Source organism: Sarcophilus harrisii, chromosome 4 (genome assembly GCF_902635505.1).
Source record: "Sarcophilus harrisii chromosome 4, mSarHar1.11, whole genome shotgun sequence".
Classification (NCBI taxonomy): domain Eukaryota; kingdom Metazoa; phylum Chordata; class Mammalia; order Dasyuromorphia; family Dasyuridae; genus Sarcophilus; species Sarcophilus harrisii.
This window is the reverse complement of record NC_045429.1, coordinates 62,647,594-62,673,698: the sequence shown is the minus strand read 5'-3', so window position 1 is coordinate 62,673,698 and position 26,105 is coordinate 62,647,594. Positions and strand designations below refer to the sequence as shown.

General features: G+C 38.0%; 1 protein-coding gene across 6 annotated transcripts in view; it reads left to right on the top strand.

Moving 5' to 3' along the window:
* KIAA0040 (KIAA0040 ortholog) overlaps nt 1-23,650 on the top strand; it is a 41,851-nt gene extending 18,201 nt beyond the window's left edge. For all 6 annotated transcript variants that reach the window (XM_012547679.2, XM_012547680.2, XM_031936927.1 and 3 more), the window contains one exon: nt 21,417-23,650. In XM_012547679.2, coding sequence (XP_012403133.1) covers nt 21,577-21,870 — 294 coding nt within the window. In that variant the 5' untranslated portion in view covers nt 21,417-21,576 and the 3' untranslated portion in view covers nt 21,871-23,650. The remainder of the gene's footprint in view (nt 1-21,416) is intronic.
* The last annotated feature ends 2,455 nt before the right edge of the window (nt 23,651-26,105 follow it).

The window sequence follows — 26,105 nt, the reverse complement described above, 5'->3', positions numbered from 1 at the left end:
TCTTCCTATAAAATGGGTACAAGAATGCTTGTATTCCCTGCCTTGGGTAGTTATTATGTGAAAAACACCTTTTCAATGAATTATTGGAATGGATGGCCCTAAACAATAAGTGGAGAGAATTTCTCATTTTCCAGAACTGAGTCAGAAAAAGGCAGCAGACATTATCCTTCTCTCCAAAGCTGTCTGAGAGCTAGCAGAAGGAGACATTGAATCATTCTGCATGTGTCAGTGAGCCATGATATGAGAACGAGGTCAGATGGGCCTGACAAATATTTTCAAGGAACAGGATTTCTGGAACTTAAAAATCCCAATTCCAGGAGAGAGGAGAGAAAGAGGAAATCTCATCCTTCCAGAAGCCATGTGAAAACTATCAAACCAAATTTAATTTCCAGTTAATAACCATGTGATTTTCAATAGACTGACCTTCTGCACTTTCCCTAAAGCCTAACTTCAATTGTCAAGAAGCTTTCCCACTATGATAATAATTAAGCTAGCATTTGTATTAGAATATGTTTGCAAATCACCTTGTGCGTGTGTGTATATATATATTATCTCTAGCAAGAAAATTTCATTAATGACTAGGACTTGAGGTGGGAAAAAGTATGAAAAAGGAAGGAGAACAAAATGAAATGGTTATTTTTATTCTCTTTACCTCCAGGACTCCTCCCAGAATATGAAAGAGGAAAATAAAAAGAAACAGTTTAAGTGTTAAGCCTGGAATAAGAAAGATCAGGTTCAAATCCCGCCTTCAGCACTTAATGGAGGACCATGAAACCAGTTTCTTTATCTATAAAATGGGCTCATAATACTTGTAGTTGTTGCTCACTATTGAGAGGCTTAAATAAAATTGCATATAATGGTGTCCCAAAAACTTTAGTGTGATTTTTAAACTTCTAAAACTTAAAACTTTATAAGATTCTGGGGACACCCTGCATAAATTGATTTGCAAACCTTGAAGCATTACTAAAAAGCATCAATTAATACTGTTGGAATCTTGAATGACTTTCACATGCTCAGACTCAGACCTTCATAGAATTTTAGCATTGGTAGGTGCCTTAAAGGAGAATTTGTCCTACTTCATCCCAAAATAGAAGCCTAGAGGTCTCAGCTTATGGTTGTGCAGTATTTGAGGCAGGTGCAAGACATAATGGAGTTTGGGTAAAAGAAAGCACTGAAATCTTAATGCTTTGAATTTTTGACCTAAGTCTTCTATGGGTTGTATGTTCTGAATCAATCATTTATTTCCCATTCTGCAAAAAGAACCAAGAAATTTGTAAGAAATATATATATATATATTTTAATTTTTTAAAAAAAGAAGCATTGTGAAAAGTCGAGCACCTACTCTGAACCTGGCACAATCAATACCAAAATATGCCTCTGGGACTCTAGTTTCAAGCTCACACCTGCAGACCTCAGCCTTTCCTTCCCCACCCACACAGAGTTCAAAAGAGAACAAAAACCAAACTGTTTGTTTTCTTCCTGCTTGCTGCTGCTGCCAATATCCTGATCTCTCAGGCTTTGGTCCCTGTCTACCCAAAGTTTTCTAACCTATCTGACCCTTCCAACTCACCTGTGATAGTCCCCTAATTCACATAGTAGATGCTTTCTCCCTCCTTCTCTTCTTTTTTCCTTTGTTCCTTCCTTTGTCCTTTTCTTCCTTCCTCCTTCCTTTCTTTTCTTCTTTTCTTCCTTTTTCCTTCCTTCCTTTCTCTCCCTTCCTTTCTTATTCTTTTCTTCTTTCCTTCTTCCCCTCTGTCCTCCTATCCTCCCTCCTTCCCTTCCTTTTTTCACTCCCCAAGTCACACAGGTAATAAGTAGCAGAAGGGGGATATTAATTCAAATCCTCTGACTCCAAAGCTAGCCTTTTTCCCATCATATTACCTTCCCGTAGCTCCTATAAGCTACAACCATTTCTATGTAGAAGTAAGGCAGGTAGATTTGCCTGCATATATTTGTATATTTGAAATACCATAATTGGCCTCCAGTTTTGAACCCTAGTAGCTTATGAGACTGCTATAAAATAGAAGTATTAACCCTATGGATGGACACAATGAAAAGCCAAATCTTAACAGACCAATTCACTCATGATGTCCTTGACCATCTATTCCAAGAGTCATGGCTCATTCCCTCTTCACTGAGAGTCAATCAATCAATAACATTTATTAAGAACCTACTAGCTGCCAGGCACTGTGCTAAGCATTGGAGATACTAATAGAAAGCCCATGGCCACAATCTAATGGGGGAATACAATACATAAAAGAAAGATGAAGGGGTTGGAGGAAAAGGAGAAGAAGAAAGAAGAGAAGCTATGGATTCAGTGACCAAGGTGAAGAAACTAGTCAGAGAAGTCTCAAAGCATTACAGCCAGTTGAGAAATGAAAGAGATATTTCTCTCCTCAAACGAAGATCTTCTTAAATGGAAATTTGGAGTTCAGGGCCCCACCTTCCAGCAGATGATGAGATAGAATACCAAGGCTGATGAGATTTCAGGATGATGAAGTTCTCCCTATTATGAGCTTCCTAGAGCAAGGTGAGAAGTCTCAAAGTAGCGCAAACAGGTGAGAAAAGAGGACATGTCTTGTAGAAAGTTCTATTGGAGCTGAAAAACTCCATCAGCTCCACCATATTGGAGAAATCCTCCAGTATCTCTGGGCCCTATTTTAGCATCAATCAGTTCTGTAGTCTGGAAATGTTGCCTTCATGGTCAATGCCCTATCACCCAAGTCATACTGCAATAATTTGGTTTGGTAAGAGGTGAGAAAGGGAGAAAGGGAGGGACTGGGGATCAAATTTTCACTTAAACTGCCTTCATCCAAACCACAGACTCAAGTGAATTCCTGGCATTGTAAAGGGCTCTTCATTGGAATGCAGCAGAGATTAGAACAGCTGTACTCTGGGAAAAAGAAGGCTGAGGGATGAGGTTGTGTAATTTGTTTAAATGTTACTAAGACAACTGTAAATCTGGTCTGCTTAGTAACAGTGTGAGATTGGAAGCCATGGGATTAAAAGACCATTCTGGGTCAGCTTCTCCTTCTCTAGCCAGTCATGCCTATTTGAACTTCCTAGCAGTGTTTCTATAAAACACTAAGACTCCCAATCCTCATGCTTTTAGTATCAAATATATAAGTGACCCAAGCTTGTGAAGCAGGAGAGGGGGAAAGTTGTCTTCTTAATGGAAAAGTCTTCTACTTCATAAAGAAAGAGACGTTTCTTTAATGAAATTTTCTGGCAATGCCAGTCGTCTAGTGAGACACCAGGTATCACACACATAAATGTTATACTCAGTCTTGTAGTTGCTTGGTGATGGAAAATCATCAGCTGAAATGATATAGCTAAAGTTTTAGGCATATTTCTTCTCACGGTCAATCAGGATTTTACATTGTGGTGACAAATGTCTTGTAAGGTGATAATGTCCTTTTAAGTTTTCACCCAGGGAGATAATCATCCATATTTATACTCTAGATAGACAGAATCAAAAAGGTGGGAGGCACCTTTGAGGTCACTGATTCTAATCAGTACCTGAGCAAGAATCCCTCATGTAATATTAATGTCTTCCACAACTGGTCATCCAATCTCTTCTTAAAGACTTGCAATAATGGTGAATCCAATTCTTCTGAGGCCGCCTACTCCACCTTTGACTAATTGTCAAGAAGGCTTTTCTTTATATCAAGATGAAGTCTGACTCTATAAAACTCCTACCCATCTGTTGCTCCTACACTGTCCATGAGACCAATCAAAACAAAGCTAACCCTTAGTCCCAAATGACCATCATTAAAAAAAAAAAAAAAAAAAAAGAATCCAACTATCGTGATCATGTGCTACTGGAGGATTTGTTAAATATCATTGAGTCAAGGATTTTGTTTGAAATTTCCCGTGTTCCCTTCTCCTTACCCCTAGCCACATACTCTGCCCCTCTGTGTTTGACAATTTCCATATCTCCTATCAGAACCGAATTGGCACATGCACAAAGGAGAAAGTATTTTAAGAGAAAGTATAATGGATAGAACACCAGTCCAGAAAATGGGACACCCAGTTTCTAGGACTGACTCTGGCAGTAGTTAGCTTAATGACTGGGAATGAATTAGTTAAATCACTCTGCTTTTCCATTTTTTCTTCTGGAAAATGGCAATTGAAATAGGGTCATAATATTTTCTGCCTAGGAGGAACCATTAAGATCACCTGGTCCAGTTTCCTCATTTTATAAATTAATAGACAGAAGGATCATGCAATTTACCTAAGGGTCACTCACAAATGCAGTCCTGGTCAACACAGATCTGAGCTCCCTAACCATCTTTGTACTTTATCAAATGAAATCATATGTGTGAAAAGTTCTATAAAATGGAACATTTCTTACACAAACACACACCTCAAGAAAAGGATTCAAATTGAGTATCAGGCATTAGATACCAGTATATATGAGTATATAGTGCTTTGAGAAGATAGGGATAAAGATCTAGAGGCTATCTAGTTCAACCCTATTATTTGAGGAGGGGAAAACTGAGGTCCTGAAGTCCCCAAGGCCATGAAGGCAGTAAGCAATAGAGGTATCATTAGAACTCACATACTTGGATTCCAGATTCAGTCCTCTTTCAACATTTCTATGATTAGAAGGGGATTATTCAGGCAATCAATAAACATTTATTAAATGCCAGACACTGTACTAAGTATCAGGAATACAAAGAAAGGCAAAACTCAGTCCAGTTCTTAAAAAATTCCATAGTCCAATGGGGAGACAATATGAAAAATATTGTGCATAAACAAGTCATATACAGGAGAAATTGGAAATAATAAAAAGAGGGGAAAGTACTAGTATTAAGGCAGATCAGCAATGCTTTCCTGTAGGAGGTGGGACTTTAGCTGAAACTTGAGAAAATCAGGAAGTAGAAATGAAGAAAGGGAATATTTTAAGAGTGGAGTAAAAATGCAGAGGTCAGAGATTAAGGGAGTATCTGATGTGAAGAAGAACAAATAGGCTAGTGTCATGGATCATGAAGTCTGTGAAAGGTTGGGGATGAGAGGCAATTTATGGCTTTGAATTCCAAGCAGAAGATTTTGTATTTCACCCTAGAGGTGATAGACGATCCCTGGAGTTTACTAAGTATCTGGAGAGGGAACATGTTCAGACCTGCTATTTATGAAGTAAGTTTAGCTGGTGAGTAGAAGATGGCCTGAGGTAAGAAGACTTGAAAGGAAGCAGGCTTCTGCAATAGTCCAGATGTAAGGTGACTAGGGCAGGCTTACCCATATGTGGTGACAGTACCAGAGTAGAGAAAGGGGAATATTTCAGAGATGTTACAAAGATAAAATCCACAGGTCTTGGACACAGACTGGACATAGAGGGAGGCGATGAGAGAGACTGAAGAGTCAAGGATGGCACCTGGGTTGGAAGTCTTGGTGATTGAACAGCTAGAGGTACCCTTGACAGTAAAAAAGGAAGTTAGGAGGAGAGGAAGATTTAGCAGGATGGATGATGAGTTCAGCTTGGAACATGCTGAGTTTAAGATGTCTATGGCACATCTACTTCAAGATGTCCAAAAGGCATTTGGAGATGCAAACCAGAGGTTAGCAGAGAGGTTAGAGCTAGATAAGTAAATTTGAGAATTATCAGGGTAGAGATGATAATTGAATTCATGGGATTAAGTCTCTCTAAGGAGGGACAGAATTTCTCCACCACCACTCTCTTTAGGCAGGCTCTCTATCTCTTTAATACATTCCAAGTTCATTTTTACCCGAGTCATTCTGATTTCAATTTAGGAAACTTTTACTAAGTACCTTCCCTAAGAAACAGAACATCTCCCTATTTGTTCAAGAACATATAAAATTTACATAAAACTTGGTTCTTTGTCTTCAGAGGACTCATGATCTAGAAGGGAAATACAGTGTTCAGTCATGCAAAACAGCATTTATTAAGTAGTTACTCTGTGCTAGCCAGTGCCAAGCTCTGGAAATGCAAAGGAAAAACAAAACTCTCTGTCTTGAAGGAACTAATATTTTAATGGAGGAGTCAAAGTTCTCATTTTATTTTATTCCTATGTCTCTCCCCATTGTCATATTAATATTAAACTGAAGGTTCTATTGCTGGTAGCTCAGGAATGTCCCCTTTATGTAAGAAGGACAGCCCATTATTAGAACCACTTTTTTCTTTTTGTAATTTAGAAAATAACCTAAGGCAGATATCTACATGCTGTCAACAATCCACTTCTAGGTCACTGAGGGGATAATGCAAATCCTATATTCCTCACACTCTAACTAGCCTATGGCCTGGCCCCACTGCCTCCTAACAATGGATGGAATGTGCTTTTCAGAACTTGCTCAGCAGGACGGACATGCTTGGTCAACCCCTGGAAAAGTGACTGAGGTCACTGGGACACAGACAGGATCCAGATGATTGGACCTCTAACCAGGCTGACTTGCTTCAGCAACATGCAGGGGATAAATTCTGGTGTTTTGCAGATGGAAGACATAGGGAGAAAAGAAAGGGAATCCCTAAAGTGAGGGAAATTTTCATGGACATTCCTACTCCAACAGTCAACAGGGCCAGGTTTCTGCAGTGTTATTATTAAGCAGGTGGAGGTGGTCCTTCAGAACTACTCTCCCTTCATATCATGAGGATTTTGCTTCTTTCTTTTGTTTCTGTGATCCCATTTTTGCCGTCCAATCTTATGTTTTGATAGCCAATCTTATGTTTCATGGACAAGAATAGATAGGGCCCTCCCCCCACCCCAGGTCTTTCCCTCCCTCTGCATCATAACTTACTTCTTCTACCCCATATCTGAATCCTCCAGGTCCTAACTCTGCCAAAACTTGTGTGATAAATCAATTTCTGCTAGGTTGCTAATGAATGATAAGCCTGCTCCTCCTAGTCAGCTCATTCAAAATTATAAAGAAGAGGCAGCTAATGGGTCTCCTGGCTTAGCTGGCTCCCATTTGTCTTTTTTTTCAAGTTTATGTTATTTTTAAAAAAATGTATAAACTTATTAGTCACTAACATTTTCGACAAACAAATACTTCTATTTGAAAGTCTAAGCTTTTGTAGTTTTTGTTTTTCCTACTGGGATAGATTTTTTATTTAATTTTTTTATTAATATCTAGTCTCTCAATTGAACAAATAAAAAACCCCGAGAAAATAAAGCCCTTGATATATACATACATAATACTGCAAAACAAATTCCCACATTGGTCATGTCTAAAAATGCATGTCTCCTTCTGCATTTTAAGTTCATCACCTTATTAAAGTATATAGTGAACATTAAATTTAACAAGGTAGTAACAAAATTGCATTGTTTTGTGTTCCCTTCTGAGCTTCTTTTTCTATTCTTTTTGATGAATTTTTTATGTCTTATTGATGTTCTTTTATTTCTTTTTTGGTGACATCTTTATCATTACCCACTAACTTTTCCCACTCCAATAAGTCTTTCATTTTAATGTTAGTCTACCAACTTCCCATTCTTCACTATGTTTCTCCCCTCTCCCACCTCGTAGAATCATAAAACCATTCTTAAAGTCACCATCAACAAAGTGCCTTCTATGTACAGAGTACATAGCACTGTAGGAGATAGCGCTGTAGGAGATACAGAGGAAATTAAGACACCTTTTCTATCTTCATAGAACTTACAGAATCAAAATCTCTAAGGACCATCTAGCCCAAATCATACCATGTCACTAAAAAGTGATCAATCATCCTCTGCTTTAGCAACTCTGTTAATAATAAACTCATTATTTCCTTGGACTGTCCATTCCATCATTGAACATTGCTAAGATGTTCTTCTTTATATTGACCTGAAATCAATCTCCATGTAACTTTCACTCATTAGTCCTATTTCTGCCTTCTGGGGTTTAGCAGAATAAATCTAATTCCTCAGTTATTAAAAATTCCTCATTTTGTTGTCTTTTTTTCTGTGTGTATTTGTACCCCAGTGCCCTAAGGCTTAAGTGCTTATTAGTACTAAGTGTTTAATTGACAATTGTTGACTAAACTTGAATTTGTCTTAGCTCAAAACTTGGTCTCAAATCCAATTTCAAGGCTTAAATTAAGTCCTTCATTTTCATAGGCAAAAGACACTGTCAACTAGGAAATAGGTAACAAGGGAAAGTTTAATAAAGGACATATCTTTGTGTTGACTTTTCAAAGAGAGGTATGTAACCAGAATGAAGAGAAAGAAGGATGATACCGTAGGATTAGGGAATAGCTTGGAGAAAAGCAAAGCGGAAAGCAGAGGAGAAATGGCCAAAATCAGAGTGGTGTCAATGGGTATAGATGAGATAGAAGTGAGTCATCTTTCAGAGGTTGAATTGAATAACCTTGATAACTTAATGTATATAAAATATAGGGGATAGTGGAAAAACAACAGATCTAATGACAGTCTTGAGATCCATTTGTGGAATCCATTTAGGGGTTCATTTTGTGGAAAACACAGAGTCAGCTGCCACTGACATAGAGGATCAGATTTAGGGGAAGAAATAACAAATACAATTTTTAACATGAGATCTGGGATCTAAATCTGTAAGGTACCTGCGAGCCATCTTGTCCAATCTTCTCATTTAATAGATCAGAAAACTGAGGGGCAAAAAGAGTAAATTTCTTGTAGGTTATAAACTCAATCCAAATCCAGATCCATTGCTCTTTCTACTTGACTATATTTTATCAATATTGAATATGAGATGATAATGGAACAACCAAGAGAAGATATCCTGTAGGCAGTGGATTTGAAACTTAGGGAAGTGGTTTGTATTTAAAGATGCAGATTTGGGAGTTGTCGACATAGAGGCAGTAGCTGGTAAACATGGCAATGAATAAGATTTCCCAGAAAATATAGAACAGCAAGAAGGACAAGGAAAGAATCTTAGAGACACATCCTGTTAGAAAGAAGACTAGGAGATGGTAAAGAGCAAAGAGGGAAATGAATAATAGTAAGAAAACAAAAAGAATATGGTGTCTCTGAAGGTAAAGGATGAATGAGGATTCAGAGTGATGGAGTAGTCAACAGTATCAAAAACCTAGAAAGAAGAGAAATTGAAAACAGGCCTTTGGATTAAGCTATAAGGAGGCTGTTAGATGTCCCCTGAGAAACAAGTGACTGGGGAGAACGGGGAATCAGGGGCATCCAGTATAGATTACTTTTTCAAAAAGTTTGGGTGATGATTCTGAGCTTTGATGAGTAGAAGAGTTGAGGAGGTCCCAATCAGAGAGCCTTAGTGTTCTTCATAATGATATGATATTGAATTTAATGGGAACCTTCAACACCCATTCTCAAAAGAATGAATAATGATTGTTTGGAAGCCATGGAAGACTTTGATGAAAATGTTGGGCGTTAAATAAAGTCTTTCAGCAGATTCTACTTATATTACTCAAACCTATTTGACCTGGGACTAAGGTCAGTTCTAATGCCCTGAGAGCAGCTTCAAAGCAAAGATATATATTGGGCACCACCGGATGCCAAGTTCTGGCAGGTTCTAGTTTTCTGGAATTAATCATAAGAACCAGAGCCTCAAGTGGACTATGTAAAAATGCCATTTGCTTCACAAAAATCTGCTGAAACTCAAGCTGATTTTGTGTGCCCTGTCTACTAATTTTTTTTAAACTGAAAAAACCTATCCTTATGCAATATTAAGAATACAAATGTAAACACACACACACAGTGGGAAAGTGAAATCTCATCTTTTAGCAACATTAACTTTCCCATTCAGCCCTTCTGTTATGATGAAATAGGCAGTGAAATGCCAGGCTCCTTTCAGATATTCTAAGTTGAACATTCCAAAGGCTTGGGTTAGACTGTGTGGGAAATCTATGCTTTTCATTCCCCAAAAATCTTGCCGTTAAATTGTAAACCTTAATGTTACATTGAGGTAGCTTTGAGAATTTAATTGCCCTGAGCTTAAGTTAACACTAAAAGAGGGGGGAATTGTAAGGAGAAGGGGAAAAAATACCCTTATCTATATTGCTTTGGAGTTGCATAATTGTATTCTTGTGCCACTCCATTAGTTTTAAAGTAGCCTAGACTATCAGAAACCAAAAAGAAAAACAAAAAAGAAATCGTTCGGTAACTCTAGAGAATTCTGCAGAATTCTAGGTTTCTTTATCTAGAGCCAAAGAGAACAATGACACTTAAAATTCAGTAAAAGAAAAGGGAAAATCAACACCTGTGTGGGAAATCTGAATCCCATTTACTCCTTTCATTTTAAAGTGTTTTCTGACTTCCCCTATTTACTCCTACCCCAATAAAAAAATTAATCATGTACTCTTTTCCTCATAAAGGATGTAACATTTGAAACTTTAGGCATCAGCTAGTAAAGCTAGCCAAGAGCAGAAAGAGTCTCACAATTATTTTTAGAGCTGAAAAAGCACATTTTTCCCATCTCCTCTAACTCACAGAAGACTTGAGAGAATTATCTCAAACTTTCCAAAAATAAAATTTTACCTTGGTAATGTAGCCACACCTAAAAATATTTGGCCCCCAAAAAGGTTTAAGAAAGTAAAAAATAAGAGCTTTGTAACCAACAGCTTGAGTTGTGGTCTTGGCTACAGTATTTATTAGCACTAATACTAGGAAATGTTCTTTATATATATACACACACACACACACACACACACACACACATATAAGTAGGTATATATATATATATATATATACCACATATATATTCAAAGTTGCAAGAAAAGGACACTTATAGTTGAATTAAGCCACAGACAACCAGCATGGGACTGTAGAAACCCAGAGGTTCCCAGTTCTAATAAGCAGGGGATTCAGGTGACCATGATTCATCAAGAACCAGCCTCTGTTTGCATGTGTCTATGTCCTTTGCCTTCAGTATTTCAAATCTAGCCTTAATTTAGTGATTCATGGCATTTTTATTCATATTAATTCTTCCTGCAAACATCTCTCATTCTTATATTTAGGCTGAACAATAAAGGACCAATAAAATCCATCAAGGCAGAAATGATAGCTAGAAAGCAATTATTTCCTTTATTCTTCAGATCTTACTTATGGAATACCCCATATGGTACATGGAAATACTGGAGATATTTTATAGCACATAGAAAAGACCAACATGGTCCATTTTTCTAATGAAGCTTATAACCTATTGCTTCAAATGATGTTGCCACAGAAACTCCCTTTGCTCTAAGGTAAAAAAAATCATTTTCCTTTATTCTCTCTTTTCCATTGTCTATGAAAAGTGACCAGACAGACCTCAAATTCTCCTTTTTTTGCTGAGGCAATTGGGCTTAAGTGACTTGTCCAGGGTCACACAGCTAGGAAGTGTTATATGTCTGAGGCCAGATTTGAATTCAGGTACTCCTGATTGCAGGGATGGTGCTACAAATTCTCCTTTTTGTCATTGTGAACTCCTGGAGTAATTCAACCAGAGGATGCTAAGACAAGGGAAAAGGAAAATAAATATTTTAGGCAAAATGAAGAGAGATTCCCAGAGACTCTGTGATACATTGGAAAAAGTGCTGGCTCTGAAGTTAAAATACCTGGATTCTGAAACTTATTACCTGTGCAATCATTGGCAAATTTCTGTATGCCTCAGTCTCTTCATCTGTAAAGTGAGTGTTGGGACTTGATGGCCACAGAGATTCCTTCCAGATCTATACCTATGATCATGTGACCATGAATGTGAAACAATTCATGTACTGGCAGACACAATTAATACAGTCTCCCTAGACTGTTTTTTTCTTCATTTTTTTCATCTTTATTATAAGGAATGTCTCTGTAGGTCAGGAACGAGGGAAGAGAAGAATTCTATTTGGAAATGAAAGTTATATAAAAGCAAAAAACAACAAAGGACAATGTGGAACTCTCCAAAAAGGTAGATATTCAAGGCTGATTTTCCATTCTCACTCAGGTAAGTGAAGGAGAAGCAGCCAACAAATGAAGTTACATAATTTTTAAAAGTATGAGGAAGGACGCTGTATCTTCAGAGAACCCAAACACTGGGTCATTTCAACCTCTAAACCAATCAGTTCTGTGAAAATTCAGATAAAAGCTTTGTGCAGAGCAAAACGATACTTAGTTAACCGAGTTTTCTTACTTTTAATGAATTGTTTTGAGACAGTATATACATAACCAATATGTTTCCAGTTAATCCCAAGAGATATCATGAAGTTTCCCAAATAGGGTCAAAACAGAGGGAACTGTCTGATTTGTTAATAGGATTGGGAAATTGATTTTGTTTCTGGTTTGGTTCCTTATGAATTTTAAGGAAGTCAAGGAAAGAAAATGTTGTTCAAATTAATTGGACTTTTTTGAAAAAGAATTATTCCATTATTAGAAACCTTTTGGAGAAAGGGAAGCAGAAGGAAAGAGAAAGAATGAATAAGTAGAAGGGAAAGAGAGAAGGAGAGACAGAGACAGAGGGACTGAAGCAGGGAAGGAAGAGGGAAGGGGGAAGAATGTGCTTTTCATTCCCCAACAATCTTTCCATTCATTATAAACAGCTCTATTTTATAGAATAAGAAAAAAAGAAAGAGAGAAGAAACAGAAGATAGAGATATTAAAGATAAAACAGTTCAAGTCAGAGACTAGAGAGACATTTGAATTTAGGGGTCAAAAAAAAAAAAAGGAAGAGCCATGGTTATCAAGGCCATGAGAAGGAATAATCAGAGAAACATAAAAGTTATGAAAATGCTATATCATATAACCCAAGAAAAAGGGCCTCATCAAGAAGGAGGGCTGTGATTTATGATGCCAAATGCTACAGAAAGGTCAAGGGAGTTGAGGAGCTTAGAAGAAGAAGAATAGTTTTTATTTCTACATCACTTCTAGACTTACAAAATACTTTACTTATGTTATCTCTTGTCATCCTCACTACAACCCTGGGAAGTTGATGCTATTATCATACCCATTTTACAGATGAGGAAACAAGGGCTAAGAGAGACTAATTCCCTTCCCCCGTATCACACAGCAAGTAAATCTCAGAGGCAAGATTACGAATTCAGCACTTTCTGACTCCAAATTCAGTGATTTATCCATTGCACCCCTTAACTGCTCTAAATGTAAGTTGGCTTAGAAAGTGATAGGACTGAGCCAAGAGACAAAGAAATGAACTTAGAATCTTTAACATTCCTTCCAACTATAACATTCCATCAGAATCATGATTTTTGAAAGTTGAGAATTTACGAGATCTCAATAAGCCTCTAATCCAACATATACACAAAAGAACTCCCTACTGTGATGTAACCAACAAGTGCTCATCTGGTTTCTGGTTTGAAGAGCTCCAGGGAGGGGGAACTACCCTATCCCCCACTACCTTGTGATCTCTTTGAAAGTAGGGACTGACTACTTTTTGCTTCTCTTGCTATTCCCAATGCTTAATATAGTGTCTTGACTTTTGAAAACTAATATTTAGGAAGTTTTATCCTGTCTTTCTCCAATTGTTACCTACCGCTTTTTGTTCCGTCCTTCCAAGTCAAATATAAATCTAATAGATACTACATATAACAGCATATAGCAGTCCTTCAAATACTTGAAGGCAGCTATCTTCAGATCTCCCTCAACTAATTCTTCTCTTCTATAGGCTAAATAACCAGTTCCATCTGTCAGTGCCCATTGGATATGGACTCAAGGACTCTCCTCTTCCTACTTTCCAAAAAGTATGTCAGCTTATCATTAAGCTGACATTATTCAGCTTATCAATGTTTTTCTTAAACTCTGGCACCTAGAAATAAATAGAGACAAAATTATGAATTCAGTTCTTCCTGACTCCAATCAGTGATTTGTCTATTATTATACCCCTTAGCTGTCCTAAATGTAAGTAACATTAGAAAGTGATAAGGGCAAAATACAGTTAGATGGTTGCCTCTGATTCCTTGGAAACTCTACTCTCAATGCTGCTCTTTTAAGCAGCTACATTAAATGTCTGATTCTCATTGAGCTTCTGGTCCACTGAAACCCCAGACCTTATTCAGAACTACTGCTGTCTAACTGTGTCTCCATCTTATTCTTGTGAAGCTGCTTTTTTTATACCTGAGTATAAGGGTATTTATCTCTATAAAATTTCCTCTTGAGAGCTTCAACCCAGTGCTCTAGCGTTTCAAGATCTTTTGATGTTCTAACTCTATCATCATGTGCATTGCTGTCCCTGCTAGGTATGTGTCATTGGCAGGGTACATAAAGGGGAGCAGAGTATATTATATCATATGGTTCATGGTATATATCATGCTGCAAAACCTTTGTCCAAGTAACTGATTTTTTTAAATGGAAACAAATAAAGATCCCCCAGGGTTACTCTACTGGAAATCTCCAGACACAGGAATAGTGATTTGTTAACACTTAAAACTTTAATCCTTCACCCTTTGTTCTTTGGAGGCAACATGATGTAGTGTGGAAGGGTCAAAACCCAGCTTACCGCCCACAACTCCCACTATCCTCCAGACGGTATCCTGAACCAAGACTAAGTATATATAACTGGGAAATATTTAATAAAATTCAAGAAAATACAATAAAGCATAGATAATGTTAATATGTGGTTTTTCAAGTAAATGGGTTGCCCAAGGGGATCCTTCTGCATAGTTTAGTGTCTCCCTTTTCTATTGGAGTAGAGCACAGCATAGAGTGCTAAACATGGAGTGAAGATTAACTCTGGTTTAAATCCCACCTTTGAATTACCAGTTACATAAACTTAGACTAATCACTAAAGCTCTTTTGAGCCCCAGATTCCTCATCAGTAAAATGGAGTTTAAATGTTTTTCTTTGTATTTATCCCCAGCACATAGTGCTACACCTGACACATAGTGAGCGCTTCATAAGTACTTGTTGAATGACTGATGAGTCCTGGGCGCACTTTTAAAAAGACATTGAGAATCTGGAAAGTGTCCAAAGAGAGGCAACTGTAATGCTGAAGAGATCGTGGGATATGAGAATCAGATGGTAGAATTGGGGTTGGGATAGCCTAGAGAAGAAAACACTTGTGCAGGAAAAATACTATCTGTCTTGAAGTATTTAAAGCATGTGGAAGAAAGATTAGACACATCATGGTTGACCCAAGAGGACCAATGAGAGAAAGAATGGTCTCCTTGTTTGCCTTTTTATCCCAATACATAGCATAGTGCAAGATACGTGATGTTTGGCTGATGGTTGAAAAACAATTTTAGAATTAATGTAAGGGAAAAACTCCTAATTTGAGCTATTCAAAAGTAGAATAAATTACCTTAAGTAGGAAGGAATATTTTCCCCTTCACTGGGCATCTGCAGCCAACATTATAATATTATCAAGGTTACTCTAATTCAGGTATACCTGAATTTTGGGGAAGTTTCTTTATAGCCCTGAGTTCTGTACTCCATAGAAACGCAACAGGTCTCACGAGGGGGTTCCAGGACCCCGAATGTCTGCCTCCCCCCAGACCAAATAGAACAGAAATTTTATGTTTTATAAGGATTTCACAATAAGGGCCGAAAATCAGAAATAATAAATGAATAGATCGACTTGGGGAAATTCAGTTGAACATTTCATTGTAGCTGAGCCATGTTTAAATTGCAACAAAATCCTCCACAAGCCGAATATTTCCTGGTGGTTTAACACTATGTACAGGACAGTACTTACACGTCTCTTAGAGGGCATCTGAGCATACCATGTTAGCAAGTGGAAAACCATCAAGAAATATGTAGCCAGTGCAGTGCCATTAATAACCACTGCCTGAGGTTCTATCCTGTGCCCTCCTTTCTAATAACACTTGGCTTTCAAAGGATGGGATATTTTAGTAACCAGAGGAATTTTTCTGACACTGTATTATATAGTTCAGTAGATGAGGTGAGGTTTGGGCCGTCAGGGTGGAGAGGGCTGGTATTGAATGTTCCAGTTCTCCAGTGAATCTGTGCTTTCAGTGATGTGACTATTCCCTCCAATGATGTACATAGCAACTTAACCATGTCTGCTTATGCTATACAACTCTTATCCATGACTTCCTGAAAGTTTGCTACATTGGGATCTACCCAACATACCGGTTGTCCTTCCCCAAGTCTTTACAGCAAGAATGGATGCTGGATAAGAAATCAAGAAGATACTAACAGAACACCAAGACTGTGGACTGTCCATCAGCTATTCCTCATTCTTATTCTGGCCAGTTCATCTATTTTTTATCACATGTCTGTTTAGTTACATACACCCTTTGCCCTATTTTTTTTTTTTATAATTCCTTGTATACACTGGAGCTTGCAGAAAATATTCTATCCTTTCCTCTCCATTTTCTCTTTTAGGGAAGATAGATAAGAATCTTTCTTAGGCCTCTCAATTAGACCTCTCCTGTTTCGATCCTGACCCCCTTACTTTCTCATGTCTAAGATGGCAATTTATTTGGCTATATCCAAGTGCAAAGGCTAGTTCACTCTTGGTTTAAAAACAATATAAAGGTTCCCCTTTCTCTGAAGTTTTATGAACTTATATCAGATAAAAAAGTTATTAATATAATCAATAGCTCAGAGTTCCCAATTGAGAAAATTCCTAACATTCATTAAACCTCATTTAGAGATTTAGCTCTGTATAATAACTAAAAGTCTGAGGCATCTCAGTCTTTGTTTTTGAGTCAAAATAAAGGTACAGGAAATATTAAAGTAAAAGAAATAAGTAATACATATTATGACAGTGTGTGTGTGAGAGAGATACAGACTGAGACAGAAAGAGAGAGAGAGATGGAGGAACAGAGAGAAAGAGAGAAAGGAGCACCAGAGACAGAGATAGAGAGACAGAAAAAGACAGAAGAGACAGAAAGAGCCAGAGAGACAGACAGACAGACACAGAGAGACAGAGACAGAGAGAGGAAGAGAGACAGAGACAGACAAAGAAACACAGAGAGAAAGACAGAGAGACACAGAGACAGAGAAAGAGGAAGAGAGAAAGCACAACAGAGTAAGCCTTTAAGATCTTCTAGGTGTGACTCAAGCGTGCTTTTCAGCCCAAAGATAAAGAAGTTCCGAATCACTCTCAGAGCTAAATGGTAATGCTGGTTGGAAGTACAAATCATAGCATGCTGTTTAGTTCTCAAACCCCTATTACATTTGTCACGTCTTGCAGGTTGCTCACGCCTACCTCATGCCTCCTTTTTGCATTTTGAGTAATCCACAACTTCCATTCTTCAGAGACTTCAGACTTCCATGACTCACAGCCATACAAAGCTCTCATATTTGGAATACCAATAGCTCAGTTAATGTTTATGGATGGTTTAAAAATCTGTGCTTCTTGGCAGCTATTGTCCCCTTTGCCACCATTCTGTCACTGTCCCTGCCAAAGTGAACTGAGAACCATTTTATATTTTTCTTTGTATCATAGATTGCCATAGCAGAAGAATTCACAAGTTGGGGACCTCCTGGTGAGGTACATCTCTCTCTCTCTCTCTCTCTCTCTCTCTCTCTCTCTCTCTCTCTCACACACACACACACACACACACACACACACACACACAAGAAAAAGTGACTTGTGTATGATTAGAGATCATATACTGAACCCCAGAATCAGACAGTGACTCCAGGAAAGACTAGGAACTGCTGAGAAAATATGTTCTTTGGAAGACACCAGTATAGGTGAGAAATGGTCCTGTACTCAGAAAACTGAGTTTGAATCTAAATTCCATTGCCTACTAGGGGCAAATCAAGGGACAGATGAGGAGAGGACTGGCTAGGAGGAAAGGAAACCTTTGAGTTGCCAGGCGCAATAGCATTTCACTGAGCAACTGCATCTCCTTCCCTCCCTTCTCTGGATCCCATGGCGTTCTCAGCTGCCTCACAAAGATTCCAAACATCTTCTGCAAGAAGACTTCACCAAACTGAAATTCTCAGTTGGTATTGCTGGATGCCAGAATCCAGACTTACTGTCATAAAGTGGTAGACCGGTGTTAAAGGGCTAGGTCCCCTGTGAATCACAACTCATCTTAAACAACTAGATGACCTGTGATAATATAGGTGTGTGTGTATGTGTGTGTGTGTATATATATATATATATATATGCATATATATGTATGTATTCATATATGTATAATATATATTATCACAGGTCACCTACTTATATATAATATAATTTATATTTATTATTATACAATAATTATATTATATATTTCAAATTTTGGAAGCAGGTCAAAAAAAGAACAGGAGGAGATAATCATCTCTTTAATTTTAAAGTTAGAATTGTATCACATGGACCTATGATTTTGTTTCTTTATGGAGCTCTTAGGACATTTCCCCAACAATTGCTTTGCAGCCTCTAGTCTTGGAGAGTTTTCTGGGGACACTTGAAAGTTAAATGACCTATCCAGGGTCATGACCCAGTCTATGTCAGAGGCAGGAACTGAACTTGGTCTTCATGACACTATCTCCTTTTTCATAACTGTTTGTCCTGACATGGGACCTTTATAACAATTCCTTTATTTTGAACAGCACCTTTAAAAAACATGCTCAAATTGTTTTCATATCTCCTCCTGCTTAGAAATCCTTCTGGAGGATTTTTGGGAGCTCTAGAATGTTTGGAAAAAAGGTCTCAAGTGTTAATAAGCCAAACTTCAGCATAGGCCTTTTAGCCACTAGGGAGTCTAAATAATAGCTTTAGGTTTAGATGTGAAGCCAAAGCAGAAGAGAAAGAAAAAAAGATGGAAAAGAAAATCAGTAGTTCTCTTGAAGACATACACTAGATTTATATTCAGGAGACCTGGGAAGAAAGACTTTTAGCTGCCAGGCTTAATAACTTTACACTGAGCAACTGTATCTCCTCCTGCCTCCTCCCTGAGTCAGACTGTAGCATTCTCAGCTGCTTCCTGCCATGCCTGAAGATTGCAAAGCTCTCCAGCAAAAACCTCCACCAATCTCCAATCCTCAATCCCTATTACTGGATGTCAGAATCCAGAGTCATAAGGTTGTAGACTGATCTAAAAGGCTAGATTTGAGCCTGAACTCTCCATTTGCCATCCAGGTGATACCATCTCTGTATCTTCAGGCTCACTCCTGAGCTAGAGGGTCTCAACTCTAGATCTTATGAATCAGTGTTTAAATTTACATAATACTTTGTAAATTTAAGATCTTTGGGATAGGTCCAAGAACTTATTCATAATTGTACTTTCTCAGTGAACAGTAGGACTTTAATAGATACTATAAAATGATTAAGTGGGTGAATGAATGAGAATGAAGAAAGGATCAAATCTGAGTCTGTGATTTCATTGATACAGGAAATTTCAGAGAGGGAGAGAGAGAGACAGAGACAGACACAGAGACAGACAGACAGACAGACAGAGAGACAGGCAGAGAGAGAGAGAGAGAGACAGAGAGAGAGAGAGAGAGAGAGAGAGAGAGAGAGGAGAGAAGAGATTTTGTCTATGTAGGTCAGCAGCTTCTCTTCAACTTATACCCTTAAAGAGTTTTCTAGGACACTGAGAGATTAAATGACTTCTCCAAACTCATATAACCAGAACCTGTCAGATAGCAATTGAACCCAGATCTCTGGAGCTAGCTTTCTGTCAGTTGTGAAACATTGTCTCTGAAGAAACAAGGTGCCAATCTGAAGAAAGTAGGTGCTGAGTTTCCATGGAAAGAAGACTAGCAATACTGTCAGAGGACTCTTAAATTCAAAAGGGCTGGTTTTAGGCAGAGGGAGAATGTGTAATGAGTTTGGGTGTTTGCTCCGTTTTCTGTTGTTCTCCAGGCCCAAGAGTCTGGACACAGAATCTCCTGAGCTTGACTTGTGAATTTTCACACCTTTTTTTTCGATTAAATGATGAATTTGATTTTAAGTCAGAGTAGTCACATAGTTTTTATAAACTTAAACTCAAAAAGGGCTTGGGTTGCAGTTTATTTTGTGTGTCTCTGGGTCTTTTTGAGGCATCTATTGCTATAATGCTTAGAATCTGGGAGAGTGATGGGAAATAAATCTCTTTCTGGCCTCTTTTCCATGACACTTGTGTGAATTTTGAAGTGATTATAGGGAATAGTCAGAAATGGTGACATTCTATAAATCTTATGCTCCCGTCCAAAAATGAATTAAATATAATCACAAGGGGTAGAAAGTAAGGTAGGGAACAATTCATCCCTTATCACAGAATCTTAACATCATTTAAAGCTGGAAGAGGTAACCACCACCTATGGGGTTTCAGAGAAAGCAGCCTGGACCAAGAAACTCTGCAGGTTTTAGTACTCACTGTGAATTCTCCGGGCAAGTGACTCAATCACACTGTGTCTAATACTGATTCATAAAGAAATTATAATCTGGCAAGCAGACTCTACCCCTGTGAAACCTAAGGTCATTAAAGCATATGTACACATATATACATACATTTGAATATTATTTATTATTGATCATCTATTTATTTATATGATAGACAATCCAATATAATAGAGTCATCCTTGGATTCAGGATTGTTAGGAGGACTAAATGAGATAATATTTGTGAAGCTCTTTATAATCCTCTGGATAAGGAAAAGAATTATTAAAGCAGTGCTGATCAGCCCCTCACCTATAATTTATAATCTTGGAGAGTTTCCTGGATAGCAGAGTTTAAACAGCTTGCACAGGGTCACACATAGCTAATGTGGGTCAGAGAGACTTGAACTCAGGATTTCCTGGCTCTAGGACCAAAAGTTTGGAAATGATTATGGGGGAATAGTCAATAAGAATCAGATTCCATCAATCTTGTGCCACTAGCCAAAAATGAGTTATTATAAAAATAAGAAGCAGAAAACAAGGTGAAGAACAATCTATCCTTTATCATAGACTTACAGACCATAGCATACCTCTTTAGCCATACTGCCTACTATGTAAATATAAAGAGTCACGTAAGTGATCTATACTTACAAGTATTTATAAAAAACCAATATGCTGCAGGCACTATGCAAAGTCCTCACAGCTACAAAGACAAAAGTGAATTGGTCCCACAACATAACATTTCCACTCTTTTTGTTATTGTTTCCTTGCATTTTTGTTTTTTCTTCTCAGGTTATTTTTACCTTCTTTCTAAATCCAATCTTTCTTGTGCAACAAGAGAACTATATAAATATGTATACATATATTTTATTTAACATATACTTTAACATACTTAACATGTATAGGACTATCTGCCATCTAGGGGAGGGGCTAGAGGGAAGGAGGGGAAATTTTGAAACAGAAGTTTTTGCAAGAGTTAATATTGAAAAATTACCCATGTATATGTTTTGTATAAAAAGCTATAATAAAAAATATATATTAAAAAAATGAATTGGTCTCAGTCCTCAAGGAGTATACATTCTATTTATTATGATGATGACTTTTCTGTTGTGTAGTCTCCCTCTTTTTGGTAGTTGTTCCCCCACAAAATCCAACTGAGTTTATTTCTAATGTCACCCTCCTTTTCCAGGCTTAAATGTACATAGGGTAAAGAAGAGGTCTAGCCTATCCTGGGTTAAAGCCCATAATTTACTGACAGAACTTGCTACCATTCTCCTCAACTGTTGTCTTTTGTCTTCTCAGGTGCTATCCTGCTGAGATTTCTGGATCTTTTTCATCATTCATAAAGACAAGATACAAAGGAAGGACCATACATCAGAGACAGACAGACATTCAGACAGACAGACTCAGTGAAAAGCTGGTGAGCAGAAAGATTTACTCCACTCTGTTCTAATCAACTCCCATGGAGAAAATCAGCTCTTTCTTCAGCAACCTCTGGAGCCTCATCTATACCAAACATGAGCAGGGCATCTTTAACACCATATGTCTGGGAATACTCCTGGGCCTCCCTGTCCTGGTCCTTTTAGCCCTCCTTTTCGTATGCTGTCATTGCTGCTGGAGTAGGTCAGGCAAGAACAGTGGGCAGTCAGAAAGGAACAAGAAGAAGAAGAAGAAAAAGAAGGGTGAAGAGGATTTATGGATCTCAGCCCAACCGAAGCTTCTTCAACTGGAGAAGAGGCCATCATTACCCGTCTAGCAGGAGGAAGGAAGCAAAGGCATCCTCCTCCTGAGACTTGGGATCTTAGATCCAGCCACCACTGTTCAGGGAAGAAAAAAATCCATGAATGGCTACTCTAGGTCCTCAGAGTGACTTCTAAACTAAGAAACGCCAAAGCTAGCAAAGAAAATAGCCCTGAGACCCATCGTGACTAGTAGGACTATATGTATACATGCAAGGGGTATTTTAGTCAATTTGACTTAGCCACTGTGGATGCTCAAGAGATGAGCAATATTTAATAATACCCATTGCAATAGGTGCATGCACATGCTTATGCCTACATTAAAAAAGGCAGATAGCCATACTTGGGTAGGTATAGCTGTAGTCAAGGGCACAAATGCACTGTTATACACAAACTTTGGGGAAGTTTGTGAATATACCAAAAAAGAAGATAAGGAAAAAAACGTGCTTGAACACACACACACACACACACACACACACAAAACCAGGTACATAGTCAAGGGAACAAGCACAGCACATACTTATATTCACCAGTTCACACCTGTATAGTCTCTTGTCTGTGCATGTGTACAAACATTCTTTAAATGGCAGGAATGCTTTGCTGACCACTATCTCCATTGCTCAAATTTCTAGATATAGGTCAACTTGTAATTAACATAGGTCAAATCAGTTGTGGGGTGGGGAGGATTTTTAGGTCTTTCCATCCCTGTAGGGACAGTTAACCTTTCACCTGGAAGTGCCTAGAACATTTTTATTGGGTAGTCCAAGGCCCTTGGGTTTCTGAGATATTACACAAATATTGATTCACATTTACATGCCATGTCCCAGGGTTCTTGACCCTCACACTGGGTTAACAGCTAATGTTGCTAACAGGATGGATCAAGTGGCATTTCTGCTCTCCTTACCTAAGATACAAGTGTTATACTTCCAAACGCCATTTAGTGTTTAGTTCTCACCCTCAGGGCTACACAGCTGAGAGCCCTCCTCCTAGCAACAGCTAAGCGAGCTGCCTAAAAAGACCAGGGGGATGTTAATAGCCAGGAAACTGTGGCAAACTAGTGGCTAGGTTGAGTGTACTCTTGTCCTGTCATGTACACGTGTAGTCATAGTTGTTCAAGTGAAGATGTAAAACAGATGTGAAAATGAGGAGTATGTTATACAAGGTAAAAAGAAGCCAAGGAGGCAATGCTGGGATTTGCACGTTGAATCCAGTGACCATTGAGTTGGTGGGAGACAGTTGGGTGAGTGTATGATTTGTTGGAAGTAGGAGGCAAAGGCTTTTGTAAAAGAATGAAAATGGTGGCACTGAAGAAAAGCAATGAAAGCCAGTGGATGAGCCCCAGGTGCATTTTTTAAAGGTCCACACTGCCAAAGGAACAATAATTCTGCCACTATTGTAGAAAACCTCAAAATGAAACCCTGAAAGCTTTTTTTCTTGCTTATCCCAAGACCCAACATTAAACTTTACTTATTGCCAATTATGGCAATGTTGATGACTATTACAAGGGTGAAATCTTAACAAAACACCATCTCAAAACAAAGTTTCTACCCACATAAGTGAATATTCCAATTTCTCTAATGGAAGAAGTATATTGAATTTGGATAATAAGGTACAAGAAAGAAACAAGTGAATGTAATATATGTTCGCAAAGTTGGTCACATACCCATAATAAGCAAAAAGTCAAGATATATTCTCAGTTTATCCAAGGCCAAAGAACTTTGGGAGGTGGGCCATGTTCCTTATGGAATATGCAAAGAACAGGCCATCCCAGTTAATAAAGGAGTGTGTTTCAAAAAAGGAGTGTGAATTCTAAGTCAGTTTTTTTAAAAAATGGGAAATATTTCCCCATGGAAGCAATGTTATAATTGGTTGTTCAGTGCCTAGAGCCCTTAAAAACATATTTAATCCAACATGTCACAATAATATAGAGGCATCCAGTCACAGGAATAACTTTACTAAGCTTGGAGTCAAAAATATCTAGTTTCAAGTCCTGCCTTTAACACTAGCTGGGTGACCCTGAATTAATCATTTAACTTCTGTATTCTTCAAGTGACTGACTCCCTAGGACAACCCACTGAGCCATAAAAAGTTGGTGAAGGGAGCCCCAGGGAATGTATTACAGAATTTAGAAGTTTCTGTAGTGCTTTCATGTTTGCAAACCACTGTCCTTAACAACAGAAGAGAATAAAAGCAATAGAAGAGAAACTGAGATTCCCCAAAGATGCATGAGTCACTGCCTAAGGTCATACAGCTAGTTAGTTTAGAATCAGGTTTCAAACTCAAGTATATAACAGATACAAGTCTATGATAATGCACTCACTGCCACCAATGAGGTTGGGTTCTAGTTCAACCATAGTTCTGTACCTTACAACCTACCATTCAGTTGGATACAACTAAAGAAGTGTTTCTAGGAGAGACTATATTCCAATCTCCAACCTGGAAAATCAAAAATGGCATGGCAGAGGACATGGAGACTCCATCCCACTGGTCTCCTATCCAGACTGTGTTTTCTGATACATGAATGGGTCTGGAGGGTTCTTTAGGAAAATAGCAAAAGTTAAGGGAAACTTTTCTCATCTCTAACCCCATAGCTTGAGAAAAGAGAAGAAGGCAGAGAAGGGACCCCAGTGAGAATAAATGATAGAAAACAAAAGAAAAGAAGCAACTGGATGCCTTGGAGAGAAGCCAACAATAGTAGCTTCTTATGTGGCTACAATCTTGACTTCTCTAAAAAGGACTCAACACAGCCCTAGGGAAAATTTGAGCAGAGGCTTCCCCTTCTACAGTTGTAGAGCTGAGTCAGAGACAGCTTAATGAAATTCAGCAGGGCCATGTCAAAGGATACCTCTCCCCAAAACTCAATAAATTCATTTTGTTGGTTTATTTTTATCTTTTGAAAAAATATAAATGAAGTAATATACCTGCACTTCGTTTTTTTATTTTCTGTACAGTTTGAACAGAGAAAAAGTATTTAAATAAAAAAGTCAACTCTTTCTATATTGCTTTCAATCTTACTGTAACTTTTTTGACATTAAAGATCACCCTTTGTACCCTGATGGACAAAAGCCGTTCTTGGAGACTGGGGTATGGAAGAGGTCCCTGCCCTAATCAATTCATAAGCATCATTCTACATCCTTACAGACTTTTTGCTTATTCAAAAAAAAAAAAAAAAAAAAAAAAAAAAGGGAAGAAAAGTTTCAACAGGAAGAAAAATGACATCTTTGACCACTGGTGAAAGTGACTTGTGGTTAGACACAAAAATGACATGTTCCAAAGGACTAATTTCAGAAGGAATGCACTGATGGCCCCATGCAGTGTTTAGGGTACTTTTTCTGCAGTGAAGTCAGTCGATCCCTTGTTAATTGGGAGAGAGGCCAGAGACAGAATTCTAATTCTGGAATAGTGTAGATGTGGGAAGAAATTCAATCAAAGGTTTTTATTATTATTATTATTATTATTATTGATTTGATCCTGACAAGGATTTACATTTAGTGGGGTGATTATGATGGTCTCTAATTTTTGTCCTAATGAAGATATGTAAAAATGATTTGTTTTCCTTTGTCTTATAGAGAGACAGACAGAGACAGAGACAGAGAGAGAAGAATGAAGGAAAGGAGGGAGGGAGGGAGAGAGGAAGGAAGGAACAGTGAGAGAGGAAAAGAAAGAGAAAAAGAGAGAATCTTCCTCAAGGGAATATGGCATTGACATTACCATCTGATCTGAACCTCCCTGTGGTAAACGGTTGTTACCATCACCTAAAGGAGCTAGGTGATGCAGTGATTAGACCTTTTTATGTGGAATTAGGAATTAGGAAAAGCTGACTTATTCAGTCTCAGATATTTACTAGCTATGTGTCTATGGACAAAGCATTTAACCCTGTTAGTCTCAGTTTCCTTATCTGTAAAACAGAGATAATCGTAGTATCTCTTTTCTATTCTTGTACATACTTCCAGGGTTGTTGTGAGGATGAAATGAAGTAATCTTTGCAAAGTACCTTAAAACTATTAAAAATATAATTGCAGATGATGATGATGATGATGATAATGATAAAGGTGATGATGATTCTTCATTTCTCACCTGGATGCACTACTTTGGGACTTCCCTTACTTTACCATGAAGGTTTTTATTGCAATAACCTCCATCATCCCAGAAGAGCTCATTATAGCTTTTCCTTCCACCCCCTCCAGCTTTTCCAGCTTCCTTTTATGTTTAGTCTTCACACATGAAATTTTAAGTTGCTTAAAGGCAGTCG